Source organism: Camelus bactrianus, chromosome 23, assembly GCF_048773025.1.
Source record: "Camelus bactrianus isolate YW-2024 breed Bactrian camel chromosome 23, ASM4877302v1, whole genome shotgun sequence".
Lineage (NCBI taxonomy): Eukaryota > Metazoa > Chordata > Mammalia > Artiodactyla > Camelidae > Camelus > Camelus bactrianus.
Genome location: NC_133561.1, coordinates 3,760,649 through 3,780,066, shown reverse-complemented (window position 1 = coordinate 3,780,066; position 19,418 = coordinate 3,760,649). Strand labels below are relative to the sequence as shown.

At 41.9% G+C, this 19,418-nt stretch overlaps 1 protein-coding gene across 2 annotated transcripts in view; it reads left to right on the top strand.

The window, feature by feature from the left end:
* The window catches only part of CRB1 (crumbs cell polarity complex component 1), a 128,721-nt gene that overhangs the window by 41,659 nt on the left and 67,644 nt on the right, over positions 1-19,418 (top strand). For both annotated transcript variants that reach the window (XM_074351584.1, XM_074351583.1), the window contains exons 4-5: positions 1,043-1,182; positions 7,033-7,215. In XM_074351584.1, the coding sequence (XP_074207685.1) occupies positions 1,043-1,182; positions 7,033-7,215 (323 nt within the window). The remainder of the gene's footprint in view (positions 1-1,042; positions 1,183-7,032; positions 7,216-19,418) is intronic.

The following is a 19,418-nucleotide window of genomic DNA, read 5'->3' as shown; positions in this document are numbered from 1 at the left end:
AACTGAGGTCCACTTGCCAGCCTTGAGCACGGGGCTCTTGTCTCGAATGTCTCCCATATGGTAGATTGTTAGTAGGTATTCTTAATTAGATAAATGGAATAGTGAATAGAGAGTCTCTAACTAGCAAAATGATGTATAAAAATTATAGCCACTTACTTACTGTGTTTGCTAATATTTCAGTTTCCTTAGTGAAGTCTTAATATCCGTGTTAGAGGTAAATGGACACACAGCTGCGGTGAACAGGACTGTTCCTCTTTAAAAAACCATAGGTGTCCTTGCCCCCAGACCCTCACTTTATCTAAGCTGGGTGTGTAAGCCTATGTTTTTGTGACACAAAGTCCTTGAGGAGATGCTGTCTAAATTGAAAGCCAGCTTTTGATAAAGTGACCGACTTTCCCCATCAGATTCGTATTTTAGGGCTGTCAGATAATCCCGCTCAGTCAATGAGTGATTATAAACAGCAAGACTAAAATGTTCCTGTAGTCTAAAAATGAGAGAACGTAAGTCACAATGTATAGAATGAGAACTTTTCCTGTTTTTTTTTCATAATTTATTGTTTCATTTTTCATAAGGGACCTTATTACTGGGCTCTCTCTATAAAAACGTGCCGTGATGGTATAAATCATTCTCTACCGCCCTCACAAATATTAACAACTTTATTTTGACCTGTTTAGTAGTTTTAGGCAGTATTTTCTGCTGTTTGGCATGCTGTGTATGTTCTTTATATGCACATGTAATTATCCCAACAACTCCAACAAAGGTATGAGTGTCTTCAATTTATGATGATGAAATTGAAGTAAACAATCACGGTTTCCAGATAATTTTGACTGAAAGCTATGTTATAAATTTTCAAAGATAGTAAGATATTGATACGGAAACGCATAATGCTCTCAGGCTTGTGGCGATAACTCCTCGAGGTTTTTGATAAGTATTAAAACCAGGCCACGGGTCTGGAGTTGATGGACAGGTGAAGAGACGGGATACAGATATTTGATCTCAATATGACCAAGAGATGACATGAAAATTTCACTTGACTCTCCAGCTACAGCTGTAACTGCACAGGAAGTGGATTCACAGGGAAGCATTGTGAGACCTCGATACCTCCATGTTGGTCAAAACCCTGTCACAATAATGCGACATGTGAGGACAGTGCTGACGGTTACACTTGTCACTGCTGGCCTGGTAAGTGACAAAATAGCTTCCACAATATTTTTTTGTTTGTTTTTTGCTTAGAATAGAAGCTAATCGCTTACGGAAAATAAACTGAAAGTTCTTGTTGATAAACGTTTAAAACCAAGTCTTTCTTCTAGTTCTCGTCATTTAATTGTACCCTTCAGTGCTCACACCAACTCGCTGCTGCGCTGTGCAATGCCTAAAGCAGATTACCAAGCTGCCCAGTGATCAGAATTTTCTAGAAGAAACAGAGAGGGGAAAAAAAATTCAATGGAAGGGTCAGTTTCAGCATGGTCTTCATGGAGAAAGATTCACTGGAAGATGCTTCCTTTTCCTGCAAGATGATTGCTTTGACACCTAGAAAATATTAACACTCATGAAATAATATTAAAATCCTAGGAGCTGGTATTAGAATTCGTGGAGTCAGTCAACATGATTATGCTGGTCCCTGTAGAGGGGACAGAAAGACATTCCAGAAATAGGTGTAGTCTCCTAGCCACTCACAACGTGAAGAAAACACAAGCTAAGCATATATAAAGCAGAACTAAAAATGACCCTGAGAAGGTAGTTAGACTTGAGCGTAGAGGTGATGCCAGAATTGGTAGGAAAGAGTATGTGACGTTGAATCCAAGAGCCACCTGTAAATATTGATGTTAATTTTGGCAAACAACCTGCTTGACGTATTTTCACCAAATTCTTACCAGGATTTTATGGCTGGAAATGAAAGCATTTCGCTCCTCTTCTTTTTTGAGCCATTGGAAAAAAATGATAACCTTATGATTATTCAAAATCTAGCTGTTATAAGCTTGCTGATCGTCTGTCTCCTCCCTCCCCCACCTCAGCTGATTGTCTAAGGAGGGGGCAAGGCAGGGCTGGGGAGGAAAGCTGGAGGCTGAGCTCAGTCCAGTCACTAGTAGCTTCCGACGGAAAGCTGTCTCATTGCCTAAGGAACAGTTAACATGCTTTGGTTAAATATATTTTGTAAGTAAAAAACAAAACAAAGAAACAAACATGAACACACAAAAGGAAGTTTGGAATCCTCCTGTGGCTCAGAAACCTGTGTGCCACGTGTCTTCCCACGTCCAGGTAACAGAGTGTGCACACCTGTTATCCTTTGCTCGTTGGCTGCGGTCAGTAGGATGGTAACACTTGAATCAACAGGCCATCCATAATACTGAATTTTTTTCAAAACGTGTTATTGCACATTCTTGTCACCAACCATCACTCAGCATTCAAGCAACACTCTAGAGAGGACCTCTGTCCAGAAGCAGAGGCTGGGTGCACAGTCTGGGAGCAGGACAAGTCCACCATTTGCCAGCTGAGGAACTTCTTGATTCTGGAATTCCTCATCTGCCAGCAAAGGGTAGAGAAACCACTGAGAGTACTGTTGTGAGGAGTAAAATCATTAAAATAGAGCCTGGCAGGTAACAGGTACTCGCACGTAAGGGGAGGGGGGGCACCCTGTGTTAGTAATACCGAGTTCTGCACCAGGAGGTGGAAACTGGGCATAAGAGACCTTTGTTCTCAGAGGGTCTGGGAGGGAGTCAGGCAGTTGAGAAGAGCTGTCTGAAAAAGACCAGGGTGTGTTCCATTCATTCAAGCCACATGGATTTCAGCACAAACTATAGATACACCAGGGCCCTGGGGATCAAAAAGCTGTGGCGCCTTCTTCCAAGGAACTTAAATTCTAGGAGGGATATAGTGTGAAAAAATGTGTACAGTACAGTTTCAAGCACAGTAGAAAGCCCTAGTACATTCTGTGGATGGGAGTAAGGGGAGAAGTTCTGGGACGGCTTGAGCAAAGAGGCAGCAGCTCAGAAACTTGGAAGACCTCTAAGCACATCCCAGAAAGCTGCTCGCCAGCGGGTGGCTGGCCTCGTTACCGCCCTGCGCCTCGGCTTCCTTATGGACTGATAAAGCAGAGATGATGGAATGATATCCACCCCCGCCAAAAGTGCTGCTGTGGAGCTGAGTCCAGCAATACGGAAGGAGCTCCCAGCTCAGCCTGCGCCCCAGCAAGCCCTCCAGAAATGTCCACTAGATGTCTGCAGACTAGAAGATTGACCATTCTAGACCCATGGCCAGCACAATGGTAGCTCATTGCTTATTTAAGGAGAGAAGAGCGGAAGGGGCAGAAGAGGGAGGGGAGAAAGAGAGGGCAGCAGGCGGACGTGGAGAAGAGCACTTGATTGTTCAAAAGTGCCGGACGACGTACAGCTAACGGTGGAGAGACGGGGCTGGGAGCAAGAGGAGACTGAAGCCAGCTCGCCCGCTGCTTGTCTGCCCTGCAGACTCGGGTGCCAGGAAGTAACACAGTCTGACCTGTTAATTTAAAGCGAGCTTCCTGGCCCTTTAGTGCAGGACGATTGAGAGGAGGGGCTCATGGCAGAGGATCCAGTGGGAGAGCCCTGCAGCGGTTCACACAGGGACAAGACGCAGGTGGTGAGGGTGGAGACGAGGGCGTGAATGGCCAGGAGAGCCCCTGGGGGTGGAAATGAACGGGGATGGAGAAACGGGCACAGATTTAGGACAGTGCTACTTGGGAGTTTCTCTCCTGGGTGATGATGGATGAGGATTTTGCCTAGAGAGGAAACACAGAGTGCCTTTGTACCAACCCCCACAGTTACATATGAAGTTATATATAAAGTTAGAGAAGACTTAATATGACCAGCTACCCTCCATCCAAGGAAAGGAGACCACTCCTTTGGTCACAGGACCACTGCCACGGAACCCCACGATGGCACGAATTCACTGCTCCAGTTGCCTGGGGTCCTCATTTCAGAAGTAATTAATCACAAGAAGTGTCAGTCACCTTAAATGCTTATCTTGAAAGATTTCCTGTTACCCAGGGAAGATTGGAATTTAAAAAAAAAAAAAAAACAACATAATTTAAAAACCCTGGGGTCTTGATTCAGCATCATATTGTTTCCTTTGTACAGGGTTCTATAGAAAAACTTGTTAAAACTATTGAATGTAGCCTTGACTGAAGGAATCTATTTATATACACGGTTAAAGGAACAGTAAACAAAATCCCTGCAGGACCTCGTGGTGGGGACGGGACTGGTGAGGCCATAAATCAGAAACTTCCTAACGTTCAGAACAGGAATAAGATGACGTGTGAGCTGGAGAGCGGAGAAGAATTTATGAAGGTTCTAAATTACCTCCTAACCTGGCCTGTGTGTGAGTCTTGCAACTTAGAATGAGAAGAAAATGAAAAATGGTCAGAACTTTCTTTAGTCAGCCAACTGTAGCACAACAGATACCAGTTTATAAAAACATGTTGCAAAAACCATTATTTAGTGAATATTTGCAGATCCTCAAGTATGAAGTAAAAGCGCTTTAAAAGTAGACATTCAGGCTTAAGAGACTGAGTTGTGGGAGACGGGCAGGGTCACTCCAGAGGGATGTGGGATCTTGATCTGACATGTGCTTTTAGTTTCCTTTTTCAGCTCTAAGTTCCTTCTTCGGATGGGTAAGAAAGACCCCAGGGGTCGAATGTGACAAAGATATTGTATTGCTAAGCAACAGAATTTATGTGGCGGTTACAGTTTGATGTAGGACTCCACCCAGATTTTTATTAACATTACAAAATGAGCTGTCACATCAGAGTCTCATCATCTGCTTGTAAGAGTTCATCAGTTCTCTGGTTTATTTGCTAAACTAGGATTATAATCTGAGTTGTTGGTTAGAACTGTCTGACTCTCAGTCAGGCGTTGATTGGAGGTCTGCCACTCAGGCGTTGCCCAGTCCTGGAGTGGAGAATAAAAAAAAACAGAGTCCCTGCATTTGTGGAGTTTTCAATCTGTTGAGGAAGACATCTATATAAATAAATAAATTTAAAAATACAACCATAAAAATAAAGTTTGCAAGAAAAATCATTGTAAAGCAATGAAGGAAAAGAATTGGGTATGTGAGAGAAGACAAAAGGATGCTGTTCAGATCTGTCCACGAGGCAAAGACATGTTGAGAAAGTCACACAAGTCTGACAAGCAGAGTTACCCAAGCATGGTCTGGGAGGGGGTGTTGTAGGAGAGGGACGTTGCAAAGGCCCTGGGGTGGAAAATATCCTAGTAGAGGTGGGAATGGGCAGATAATAAGGGGCCATTTAGGTTAAGGATTCTGAATTCTCTTTTATGTGAAAAGTGAAGCCATTGAATAGTTTTAAACTTAAGAAATTCCATGATTTGATTTATAAGTTTTACAATTTAGGATTGTAAATTTTATTTTAAAAACGTATTTCTCAGCAGTTAAGTGACATGACAAAATCCCTGGTTGAGAGTGAAGTCACTTGTATCAAAGTCACACTGTGTTCATTTAAGGACTTCATGCATCTCCCTCACCATCTCACAGCACAGCTGATGGTGCCCTGGTCACACTCCCGAGTGCTACATTAGCGTCTTATTGAATTCACACTTTTGGACGAGCACTCAGCAGGGCACAGAAATGCTCCAAGTCAATGAGGAAAACAACCTAGTGGACAAATAGAAAGAAGATATGAAACGATAAAATAATTTTTGAAATACTGAATTCAGTAGTAACTGGGGAAAATGTAAACCAGAACAACAATGAGGTATGATTTCTTTAATCTAACCGTCAAACACATTTATTTGGTGGTAGCAAATATTAGCAGAGGTCTGGGGCCTCCTACACACTCTTCCAGCACTGGTCAGCATGTGCATTGTACAATTGCCCTAGAGGTGCGCCAGCATCTATTAAAATAAAAAAATCCATAACCTATAACCCCAAGTCCCCACTCCTAGGCATAGACCCCAGGGTTAGACGTTTGCACGAGCACGTGTATATAATAATATTCACTGCAACATTGTTTCTAATAGCAAAAAGGTGTATAAACTCACTAAGGGAATGGAAATGGTCAAATTGGGCACATCCGTGTTATGGAATACTTAGCGCTAATTTAAAGTTATGAGTTAGATCTGTTATGAACATGGATAGATTGTGCAAGGAAGTGAAAAAAGCAAGTTGTAGAGGAATGTGTGCGGTACAGTTCCAGTTATGTTAATATACACACAACAAATATCTACATGGATCTATTTAAGAGATGGATATGTATATCAAACCAAGAAATCGTTCTGGTATGGATTTTTTTTGTATTTAATATTTAAGTGTTTTATGAAGTAGGAAATCATCCATGTTTTATTATTTTTATTCTTCTCCCTGATCAAATGACCCAGCTGAATCCATTCAAATACAAAGTAATTTTTTATTCTGCCTCTCTGAGTGCTAGGAAATTGTCATTTACCTTTATTCTGAGTTTTAAAAGCAGAATTTAAGGTGGATTGTGTGGATACAGCTTACTTTACAGCTATTTTCTGGAAAAATGTATCTTTTTTTCTTGCTTAAAATGCAAACAATTGGAATATTTGAGGAGTTGGAATATTTAGTTAAAATGTCCAGGTTAAATCAAGGTTATCCAGAAGTTCCATTTTATTTCAAACCTTATTCATCCAATCTTTTTTTGTTTTCAAATTGAAGTATAGTTAATTTATGATGTTGTGTGGGCTTCTGGTGCACAGCATAGTGACTCGGTTATACATGTATATATATATTCTTTTTCGTGAGAGGTTATTATGGGATATTGAATAGAGTTCCCTGTACTAGACAGTAGGACCTTGTTTATTAATTTTGCATATAATCTTTATTAAAAGCATTGGTGGACATGACACCGGTGACTCCCAGTCTATTATGTCTGAAGTTCATGGGCGCCTCCCTTACCAGACCGCCCTCCCCAGCTCCTCGAGCGGCGCCCATCGTCCTGTTGGTCGGAGCCAGCGCGGTGGCCGGCCTTCTCCCGGCACGCGCTCAGCGGCTGAGAAGCTTCTCTGCACCTGTCCCCCGCAGGATACACGGGTGCCCAGTGTGAGACCGACGTGGACGGATGCAGCAGCCACCCCTGCCAGTCGGGCGGGCAGTGCGTGGCGCTGTCCTCGGAGAGCGCGCGCGGGCGCAGCGCGCGGCGGCCTTCTCCCTCCAGCCGCCCCCAGGCCTCCGGCTACGCCTGCGTCTGTCCGCCGGGACTCACAGGTGAGGCCGCGGCCCGGGACGGGGAGGGGCCTTGCGCTTCTGGCGTTCCATGGCAGATGCTGCCTTCACCAAAACGGGGCCGCAGCAGGAGGGGCTGTGGGCGCTGAACTCTGCGCGGTGGTGCAAAGGGTCCTCCTGGTGAGCCTGAAAAATACCTCATTTCACGTGTCCTCATTCCTCAAACCAGGGGGAAGGCATCAGAGGTAGGCAGAGCAGAGGTGATGAAGGGGGAATATTTGTATACGTTGTGCTGGGAACTGGACGCCAGCTCAGATTCCTCAGCTTATGAAGAGAAAATGTTGGGACTTTTTATGTTAATGTCATAATGTTAAATTTTATGTTATTCAAATTTGCTTTTAAAAAAAGTCATCCTTATTTATACTCACCCTGAGAACAGTCATCTAGTCTCAAGGAGTCATCTTCCTCTGTTCTCTGGCTAACGTTTTTCCGTGTGTCCCATTTCAGCGACTCTAGCTTTTTCTGCAGCATTTTTACTCTAAAACCCAGAGGAGATTTGCATGTATGTTTTCCAGTAAACAATTGTGTTGTGTCTGCTCCCACTGCTCGAAATTTTCAAAAGTTTGGAGATGGTTCTGTATTTGGTAATGAGAAGCAACTTACCTACAAGTGCAGAGATACCACTGAGAAGACGAATTACAGTCTAGATTTCTGTATAAGTCCCTTCTCAGTAGATTCAGTGATACCCGAGGAAAATATTTCTGTTGTTTTGGGGGATTTCTGAGAAAACAAATAAGGAATAAGAAAAAAAAGGAGAGGGGCTTACTGACACTTAGTCTTCCCTTTCTATTTTTTAAAAGATTTAAAAAAAATTTTTTTTAATTTTTTATTTTTGGGGGGGAAGTAATTAGGTTTATTTGTTTATTTATCTTTAACGAGGTGCTGGGGATCGAACCCAGGACCTTGTGCATGTTAAGCATGTGCTCTACCACTGAACTGCATACTCTGTCCCCTCTCCTTCCCTTTCTCTTAATGTTTCAGTTTTTAAGTGTAATGACCTTTGATTCACTGCAGTGTTTGCTGTAAGGTTGCTGAGAAGATTTCCTTATTCACTGTCCCCTCTACCAACATGCATGGGAGAAAAGCCCCCCCCCCCAGTGTCAATATCAGGATAAGTATTATTTTTCCTGAGTAGCTTCTAGCTTCTACCTTTAATAAAAGGCATGCAAATAAATTTTGATAAATGCAAAAAAGCATGAAATAAACCTTGCGATACATCACATTTCCCAACAATGTAAGATGCTAGAAATCTTATAGGTAAAAGTGGCTTCTACAGTCATATAGGTTTTTCTGGAATGTATTTATTTTTTTTACCCCACACCTGGGATTATTAAAATTTCCTGTTTCTGTTTCTTGCAGTTGCCTTTTCTTTCTTTCTTTCTTTTTTCTGAATTGTTTGATCCTGGTATAGTGTATTATTTTTGCCAGGTACTTTAAATCCTTTTTGAAACAAGGCAAGGGCGTTATAAATTTGTTTTTGATTTGGTTTAGAATAATAAAGAGGAGAATCTATCAAAGTCAGGGCCATTGCTAATATTGCCCCATCAGATACAAGAACGTGCTTGACCAATGAATCTGCGGATCCAAACAGGAGAGGCAGTGAAATGTTCCCGGAGAGTGTGTTGGCCTTGATTTCTGAAGAGCAGACAAGAAAGAAGTCCTGGCTGCCCCAAGTCTCTATGACTTAAGGAAACTGTTTATTTTCCACTCATGTGAATTCCAAAAATGGGTTCTCATCATCAGTTGTCCCTCAAGTGATGATCTGAGGTCACGGGCTCCTCTCTTTTTTTTCCATCTTCAGAATGTGGTTTCCAAGTTTACCACACTCTTTTGCAGCAACCCACTGGAGGAGGAAAGAAAATGGAGCATGGCCTCTAGCAGGTTTCTGTGGACCAAGCCCTAAAAGTGGTGACTGTGTCTTCTGCGTGCGTACCATTATTCAAACTTAGTCATACAACCACATTCAGCTGTGGCAGAGACTGAGAAATCTAGTTTTGTGGTATACCTAAAATGAAAAGAAAACTGTCCATGGACAGTTATCCATGTTGCCTTCTCATTCTTTCGATGTTTTCTTTGGCAAAGCAGAAGTGTTTAATTTTCATGGAGTCATGGGTCATGCCTTCAGTGCTGCATCTAAAAAGTCAACTCATCCAAGTTTACCGAGGTTTTCTCCCATGTGATCTTCTAGGCGTTTTGTAGTTTTGCATTTTATATTTAGGTCTGTGATCCAGTTAATCTTTGTGAAGGGGTAAGGTCTGTGTCTAGATTCATTTTCCTGCTTGTGACTATCCAGTTGTTCCACCACCATTTACTGAAAAGAACACCTTTGATCCATTATATTGCCTTTACTTCTTTGTCAATGACCAGTTGACTGTATTTACAAGAGTCTATTTCTGGGCTCTCTATTCTGTTCTGTTTCCCTATTTGTCTGTCCTTTTGTCTATACCATACTGTCTTGAAATCTTGAAGTTGGGTAGTGTCCATCCTCCAACGGTGTTCTTCTCCTTCAATATTTTGGTGGCTATTCTGGGTCTGTTGCCTCTCCATGTAAACGTTAGGATCAGCTTGTTGATGTCTATATAACAACCTGCTGGGATTTGGGTTGGAATTTCATTGACTCTATACACAAATTTGAGGAAAACTAACATCTTGGCAATATTGAGTCTTCCTATCCATGAACATGGGATATCTCTCCATTTATTTAGTTCTTTGGTATCTTTCATCAGAGTTTTGTAGTTTTCCTCATATAGATCTTATACATATTTTGTTAGATTTATATCTAAGTATTTCATTTTTGGGGTGCTAGTGTAAATGGTATCATGTTGTTAATTTCAAATTCCACTTGGTCATTGCTGTTAGGTAGGAAAGCAATTGATTTTTGTATATTAACCTTGTACTCTGCAACCTTGTTATAATCATTTATTATTTCCAGGAGATTTTTTTGTGAGTTCTTTCAGATTTTCTACATAGATGATCATGCTGCTCCCTTTTACAAAATTGTTTGTATGGTATGCCTTTGTCCATTCTTCTGCTATCAACCCACTTGTCATTGAATTTGAAGTGAGTTTCTTGTAAATGGCAATGTAAAAAGCATATTATTGAGTCATGCTTTGATTTTTTACCATTCTGTCAATCTCTGCCTTTTAATTGATATATTTCAACCATTTGCCTTTAAGTGATATGTTAGGGCTGATATTTTAGGGCTGAACTGTGTCATTTAATTTTTTTTTTCTGTTTTCTTTGTTTCTCTTTTCTTGCCTTCCTGTGGGTTTACTTGTCCATTTTTTAAAGGATTTTATCTTGACTTTATAGTATTTTTGGATATACTGTATTGTGCAGTTTTCATAGCGGTTGTTCTGGGTATTATAATATAAACACACAACTCATCACAGCCTGTTGGTATTAACAGTTTACCATTTTAAGTGAAGTGGAATAACTCCATTTCCATTTAGTTTCCTTTATTTATTTTTTTTTTTTTTTTGCATTTTGAACTATTATTGTCTTAGGGATCTGATGGTATTATAATTCTTACTTTAATCACTACATACGATTTAGAAAATTCATGAAGAGAAAGGTGATCTATTTTATTTACCTGTCCTCTGCATCCTCTCCGTTGTTCTTTCTTCCTTCCTTTTGCCTCAGTTCTTATTTTACCATTTCCTTTCTGTATAAAGAGCTTCCTTTACAATTTCTTTAAGAGTAGGATGCTAGTGTCAATTCTTCTACTTTTTTTTTTTAATCTGAGAAAGACTTAATTGCCCATTTGTTCCTGAAAGTTAGTTTGCTGAATATAAAATTCATGGTTGACAGTCCTTTTTTTTTTTTTTTTTTTTTCAGCACTTGAAAAATTCTGCATTACTTCCTTCTTCACTCCATGGTCTCAAATGAGAAATCTGCTGTCTTTGAAATTTGTATTTCTCTATAGGTAATGAATACATCCTTTCTCTGGCTTCTTGCAGAGAAAAAAAATGTAGTGATGATACCTTCAACTTTGTCTTTAGTTTTCAGAATTTTATTTATGATGGGTCTTGGTGTCAGTTTATTTGGGCTTGTCCTATTTGGAATTCACTCAGCTTTTCACGTCTGTGTACTTATGTCTCTTTCAGCCTCACTATCTTTTCCTGCATCTGCAACTCCAAAAATATAAGCTGTGGGTATTTTGCTATTTTCCCACAGGTTCCTGAGTCTCTGTTCATTTTTTTCCCTCTATTTTGTTTAGAATGGGTAAATTCTGTTGATCTGACCCCAAATTCATTAACTTTATTCTCTTTCATTTCCTCTCCACTACTGAGTCCATCCAGGGAATTGGTTATATTTCTCCTATTTCATTTTCCAGTTTTATAATTTCAATTTTTTATATCTAATTCTTTGCTGATATTTTCTAGTTTTCCTTTTATCTCAAGAGAATTTGTAATTGCTTATTTATTCTTCATAATGTTCACTTTAAATCCTTATCAGATAATTCCAACATCTGATTCAGCTCAGACTGAGTTGATGATGTCGGTTCATTTTCTTTTCTCACTTGAGTTTTGGTTTTCCTGATTCTTGGTATGATGGGTGATTTTCAACTGTATCTGGGACATTTTGGATATTATGTTAGAAAACTCTGAGTCTTGTTTGAATTTTTTTCATTTTTGCAGGCAATCACCCTTTAGTTTTGTCAAAGAGGTCCTGGCCTGCTTTTGTGGGCCGTGTAGGTCCAATGATCAGGGTTCCGGCAGGGTTATTTGGTCTGTGTGGTTTCTCTGGGGTCCCACCCATCTCTGCTGATGATATAAATGACATGGTTTACTTTTTGCAAGTTATACATATTTGCCGTTCTGTCACTTATCAGATTAAAATACAATTTCCATCATGATAAAAATGTATTGTGTATAATACATTTGTGACAGCTCTATTCAAGGAAACCATTAGAGTTGTTGAATATAGCTACAAGCTATTCCAGCTTTTAAATTATAATTAAGGATGTATTTATGACTCTTCCCTACATGTACAGTTACTTTCCGTATTGAAAATGGTTATGGTTACACATTTAGTGTAACTTTTTAGCTTTTTACAGTGTAAAAGTGAAATACACCAGAGTAGAAATTAACTGAGAGTCCCAGAAGACAGTACTCAGGGAGATAGAAATGAAGAGAGCTTAAAGCCATGGAAAATGAGAAATGGTGAAACATGGTAATAAGGAGGCAGAGGATCCTAGTGAGAGGAACCAAGCCCCGCCAAAGGGACACTACCTTTTATCCAGGTTGTCTTCTGGGACATTCAGCAAGTAAAGCAAGCTAAGCCCAGAGAAACCAAAAGTCTCATCCAATGAGATAACTGAGCAAAAATCTGAAGATCCATTTAGGTATTTTAATGAGCCGAATTGAAACTTAGAAACTCCTGGGTCTAGATACAATAATGGTTATTATTCTCTAATTATCTCAAAATCATTAAAAATAATCTTTGGCAAAAATATCCTCACATAACTGTCATAACCACTTTGTGCCTGTGGCTGCTCAGCTTGAAAGAGGTACATGAACACTTGATTCAGAGGTCTGTGCGTTTACTTAAACCCACACGTTCACACGATTTTAGTGGTACGCTAAATAAGCCTATAATTGCAGGAGGCCTGTATTTGAATAACACCGTTCAGTCCATTCCAGAGATGTCAGTTATCTTTGTTTTGCGCGACCGTCCTTGACCGCTGCTAGGAGGAATGTTGGCTGCTTCTCTCTGTTATGTTTTGACTTTTCACTTTGGGGCACTGGGCTCAGTTCTAGGGATATAATGATGAAAACACATGGTCTCTTCCCAGAGGAAAGTGAAGGAGAGTGAGGAAAAAGATGCACAAAAACACAAGACAAAACTGCCACAGCAAAGCCGTAAAAAGATAGTCAGAGATCAGTAAGGAGGGCCTATTTCTGCTATGTACGCCAGGTAGAATTTAGTGGCAATTGTAAGAATCCAAACGACTTGGGAAGTCAGCATTTTTTAATACAAATGATCATGTTACTTCTAAAAATTAAGAAAGGATCTCATGACCTGTGTACTGCCCCCACCCCCGACCATCCATCATGTTCTAACCAACAGAGCTAAATTGGAAACAATTGACTTATGTTTTGAATGTGAACATTTTGTTTCTGTTTATGAAATGTGGTGGCGATAATACCTTTAACAAGATTCCCAGCTGCTCCTAAGCCAAGTCCAATTTTCAGCTCTAACTTTCACTCACCAGCTCCAATTAGTATTTACTCCAATGAAGAGCCACACCATCGCTGGTCTCTGGAACGCTTCCTTACTGCCTCTGAGGCTAGGATTTTATTCTGCTTCACCCATCTGCTCTCTGTATGGGAAGAACTGAGCCGTGCAGCAGGGGAGCCTGTGAAGTCCTGGCTTCAAACCCCAGGCAGAAATAGCGGGGTTCTTAACAATAAACACCCTGATGAGAGCCACCTGGCAGAGTGACTGCACACGGGGTGTCTCACATGCATCTGCCTCCAGCACAATGTTGCTAAAAATGAAGTGTTCACTTTTCCTTAGAAGTTAAATTCTGTCATTTTACCTCGATCCAACTAAAATAGCCGTATATGACCAAGCATGGGACATTGGAAGGTCCGTGAAGCAATGGAGCCAGCATATGGGACAGTCCGTATCTCCTGCCTACAGAGAAATCTTCTGTGGAATTGGTCCACCTGCTGAGTTTATGTTTTAGGCTCACGGCTCTTAGAGATGCACTTTCTCCTGACTTGCAGTGTCCAGTTGGAGAGTACAGGTCCTAAATAACTTGAACGGATATTTGATACACGCATAAAGCTGTAAGCTTGAAAGATCCAACTTTGCTTCCATCCTTATTTACTTAATAAAATGTTTATTAATATTTTCAAGGGATTCACCCAGTTCATTCACCTTTGCTCCGGCGCTGTGAGCACCCATGCCTGTACACGGAGCTCTTCGCAGCGTGTATGGGCACCGTTCCACCCGCGCCACTCTGGATCTTGCGCTCTCAGCAGCAGCCGGGAGGGGGGCGGTGCCACCTCCTTAGATGTGGGCTGATGTTGAAAATCCTGTTTATTACGTGCTTATGACCTGCTGCCTGCAAAGATATTACATCTACTAGGGAAATTTAACAGTCATAATTTGGAGGATTGAATGCAGACCTGATACGGAGATGGACGTGTCTGTGAGGCCCTAGGACAGGGATGGGTGGCAGTGGCTTCACGGGCCGTGGCCGCTTTCCTGGGTCAGCACTGTTTTGTTCTCAAAGGAACAATCAGAAGACAGATGCCGATTCTCCAAGTCAAGTATTCTGGCCAATGTGCACTAGGGAAAGAAGGCAGTTTTCTAAAGCAAGAGAATAAAACCATTGCAAGTCCTTCCCTGGGAAGTTCATAATTGTCAGCGATCCACACTGTCATGCCGCAGGCACTGTGTCTGCCCTTGGGGGACCCGAACGGTACATTTTCACACCGAGATTCTGTTTTTGTGTGAGAGAGGGAGCCACCGCCACCCGAAAGTGCTGTCAGGGTCTACTAGCAGCTCAGTGCTCGTTAGAGCGAGACCCTGGAAAGGATGTTCAGAGCAGAGGTTGAAGATACTAGGAACTGTGCTTCCAGAAGTCTGCACTGCAAACCTGCAGATGACCTGGTCCTGTGTGGGTTTGCTGCTTGTGAGGATGGCCGTCTGGAAACCCCATTCTGTCTCTTGCTGCTCCAAATCCCCAACAGTTTCTTGAAGCATGCTAATCATTAGACAGCACAGGATTAGTGCCCCGACCTGACCTAGTCAGTGATTATAGCTTTCACCAAGGTCCTCTGCTCTGGTTGTTCACGGAGAGACTCCGTCTTCTGACATTAACCCAGAAGACGCTTCAAAAACACCTTTCTCCCCCACCGCATGCCCCTCCCTAACCACCTCCGCATACACACTTGTCTGGGACTTTACTTCCGCCCTGAGCCGCTCAGGTCCCAGTCCAAAACCTGAGCTCCACCAAATCTCTTACTGAAAAGCTGGATCTCTGTTTCCCATAAAAGGCTTTGTTGTACCTGCTCTTGGTAAAAAGCACCCTTCCTTCCCTAGTGGTCCTCTTCACCTCTCCCTAGGCATTCCTTAAGCAGCAATTCTCAAAAAGGTTGAAATCAGAATTGATTATAACTTCCTCTGAAGTCTGTCAGGGACAGTCTCACCATGACTTTGAGTGAGTTTACCCCTGTCACCCACGGACGTCCCAGCAGCCCGGTTCTCTTGATCCAGGCCCAGGAAGCCCTGGGCTCTGATGCCAAGTGCTCTCTGCATTGCTGAATTTCACCCGGTTTCCCACCCTTTTCTGAACTGCGCACTATACGCTAAGGATCTCAAAATGTGTTATAAACTCAATCACCACCATCCTTAACCTCTTTTCCAAGCATTTCCCTCACCCACGTGCTGCAGCGACAGTCTAGCGATAGTCTCAGAATACTTTCTTCTGGGACCCTCTCAAATGGTAGTTGTTTTTTTATTCTTCTCCCAAATCCCATGTGCGACTGGTCCCCCAAGTAAGCTCAGTGTCCTCACTTCACTTCCGTTTGTTCCCCTCGTCATTCAAAACCCCACCTCACGTTGAAGTACGCATCTTTGGATGATGCCGCCCGCTGCCTCGCCTCATTGCGGTCCTCTTCCCACTCCCACACCCCTGCTCAGTCACTGAAGATTTCAGCATCTCACTCCCCTCATCATTCTTGGAGGGTTCAACCCCCACGTGGACTGTCCTTGCAAATAGCATCTGCCAGTCATCTGACCTCCTGATTTCCGAATGGCTCTGACTGCCATGCAGCAACTGCTCCCCACTCCTGTGATCACAGCCTAGGCGGGTTTATCACCAGCAGCTCACCGGAAACCTCACTCTCCACCATTCTACTCTCTGACCATCATCTCTACCTCCCCAGTTCACTTACACTCCAACACTTTTTCCATTGCATCGAGTCAATTGTTCCAACCAATATCGTACTCCTTGCCTCACTCTCGGTCTCAGCTAAGAGTCCGTGGTCTAAAACTGTAATTATTCCCTCGGTTATAAGCTCAGCTCCCCTGATCCCGTCTCTCTCTGTGGTACTGACCTGGCAGAAGTCCACGTGTGATTAAACCAAACACTTCATCTTCTCCACACCTACAAGCCATTTGAGTGCTGCTGGAGAAAAACTCACAAGTCACACACTTCACTGGTGAATATCACTTTGAATTTATGACCACAAGTTTTGAGGAGACTCAGCGCTTAGGTAACAATCCTTTCAGAGTTCTACTTCCCAAGATGACTTTCTCGTGTTTTCTCTTCTTTCAAACTTCTACTGCCTCCTCCCTCTTTGTTACCCTAAGTTGACGCTCAGGTTTCTAACTTCACTCAGAGAAGAACCACCTCATCTTCCCTCCACTAAATCTATTGCTGGATCTGAGATTTGATTTTATCCTACTTATGAGCTCATAACTTAGCATGTTACCACTTCGCGGATGTTGGCAGAAGACTTGAGACTTTTGAGTAAGAAAAAAAAGACACACGGGGCGGTCAGCACGGGCGTCTTGCTTACACTGACTTCTCTTGCATCCAAGCCCCGTGCGGCTGACACCACGTGGGCCCGGGTGAGGACTAGAGGCACAACTGGGTTACACTGAGTTGAGGAATTCACTGTTTTTACAGCAGACGGTGTGGAGCCTGTTCTTCGTCCTTGAGGGAGACATTACTTCACCTCTCGGAGCTGCTTACTGCCTCCAGCCCTGAGAAATGGCCTGGGTAAAGAGTAGTCAGGGCCTTGCAATCTGGCATTCCTGGCAAGAGCTGCAAGGATGCCCAGGCTCCATGCTGGATGGCCTCCTCCACTAGTCCACCCCCTGGCCCTACACTTTCATGGGTGAACTCAAATTTTCATGTGAATATGGCACTCCACGAGACAGCCTGATTAATCTGGCTGGCAGAGACCGGGACCAAATCTGTCCTGGTTCCCTCATGCGGCATTTCGTTAAGGGTATTATCGGCAGAGCTCTTGGTAACAGGATGAGATCAATTGGCCGTATTGACTTCAAGTGCACTCCCCAGCGTCCTGGACTCAGCAAACTGTGACTAAATCCCACGGGCACCAGCAGGTCTTATTTGAGATAAGCAGGGCGTAGTCTGCAGCCAGGCAGCGACCCACGCCAGGGAGTTCAGACCGACCCGCTGATCTCTGATGTTTTTACGAAGTAGCACAGAGCTGGAGGTACCATGTTCCCCACTACAAAGCTACCGTCATCAAAAGAGTATGAGATTGGCACAAAAACACACGCATAGGTCAAGGGAACAGAATAGAGGGCCCAGAAATAAACCTGGGCACCTACAGGTAATTAGCCCAAAGGAGGCAAGAGTATGCAATGGAGAAAAGACAGCCTCTTCCATAAACGGAGTGATCATAGCTGCTTATAGATTCAGATTAGCCTGGTTTACATCTCAGTCTCTTTCTCTCACTCTTACTCTTGCACACGTCTCTCTCTTTCTATTATAATAGTTCTTACTAGATTCATTAAAAATTGTATGACTGATTCACTAATCCCAAACTCTGCCAACCCTTCCTGACGGAAGAGGGACTAGACTCACTTTTGATGGCCCTGGGATGAGCTATGTAAATCTCAATCTCCTTTTCAGCTCCTCTCGAGGTAGTCTGACTGTGACAGGGAAGGTCTGAATGAAACATTTCATAAGTGTTGCAGACACTTTGCTGCTAATGCCATATATATGCTGCTGTGAACATTGGGGTGCATGTATCCTTTTGAATTAGAGCCTTATATACATTATATAATATATATTTTATATATACATATATAATGTGTATATATGAAATATATACATGTATATATAATATATATATAGCCTTCCTCATGGATTTTCTTTAAAAGTCTCCCTCCCAAAATTGTAGTTTACCTTCTCCTGATAAAACCACACTAATCCAGATATGGTGATTCCTCTTCCTCTTTTTGTGTTTGCTCCCTGTAAACATTTTATGGAAGCATAACCCACATGCAGAAAAGTGCACATGTTATATACACTTATAGCTCAATGAAGTTGTTGTAAAGGAAACACACTTGTGTGTCAAGAACCTGGATCAAGATAATGATTAAACATATGCTACTTGACTTTGAAGGCAGCAACTAGAGCCAGTGTACACAGCCACAGAGACAAAATTCAGTTCAGTCAAAGGAATGACTCTCAAACAATGAAAGCTATCTTACGAACGGCATAAGCATCCTTACAAAGAAGCAAGGTTTTATGGGGTTGGAATTGTTCGTGGACAGGAAAGACAAGATCGTGCATCGGGTGGTAGGTTGAACTGAATGACTTCTTTGATTCTTTCCAACTCTAAAAATGCGTCTAAAAGCAAACTGAATATCAGTGTCTTAGAGGTAGCATCAAGGCAGTAATAAACATACATAATGGAAGTCTGTTTCCTAATTATTGGTGAAGATGGTATTTAGAAGATCCTTTAAGATGATTTTTTTTAGCAAACACATTAAAAGAATAGTGGAATGGGTTTTGTTTCCATATTTATAGAATATTTAATTATAAGTTTAGGATACAGAATGACATCTTGGTTTTGTTTATAAAATAGTTTATTATAAGTTAAGGCTACAGAGTGACATCTTGATTGAAGGTTAGAGTAAGTTTCATAAGATGGAAAATTTGTGTCTAATCCCATTCTTTGGGTCAGTTTTGCAAATAGTGGATTTTTTATGTCTCTTTTCATTAAAGCTAACAATTTTATTTCAGCATAAAAATGTTGCCAAGATGGTGACTATAAAGCTTTCTTGTAACTGTCCCCCCAGTATTCAGCAATAGAGTGAAGATTTCATTTTGTGCACCTTTTCATGATGTGGAAACATGTTTCTTTAATATTCTTCCGTATGTGACCATTTCATTTTGTGATTTAAAAAATATTTTAAAATGCTACTTTGCTTCAGTGATTTAACAAACAGGAAGAAAAAGGCCAATAAAGATAAGAACTGTCTAACTTTCTACTTAACACCTGGCTTCTGCAGAGCCCACGGTGATTACATTGAAGGCAGCTTTCCTTTTTGAGTCACCTATTAAACAAATATCCTGGAATATCATCAGAAGGTTTAGCAAAGGAGAATCATTTTTTGGGTGGGAGGTTAAACAAAGGCCAGGGCCTCGGATTTATCTATTTCTTTGAGTGAGTTTTAACACC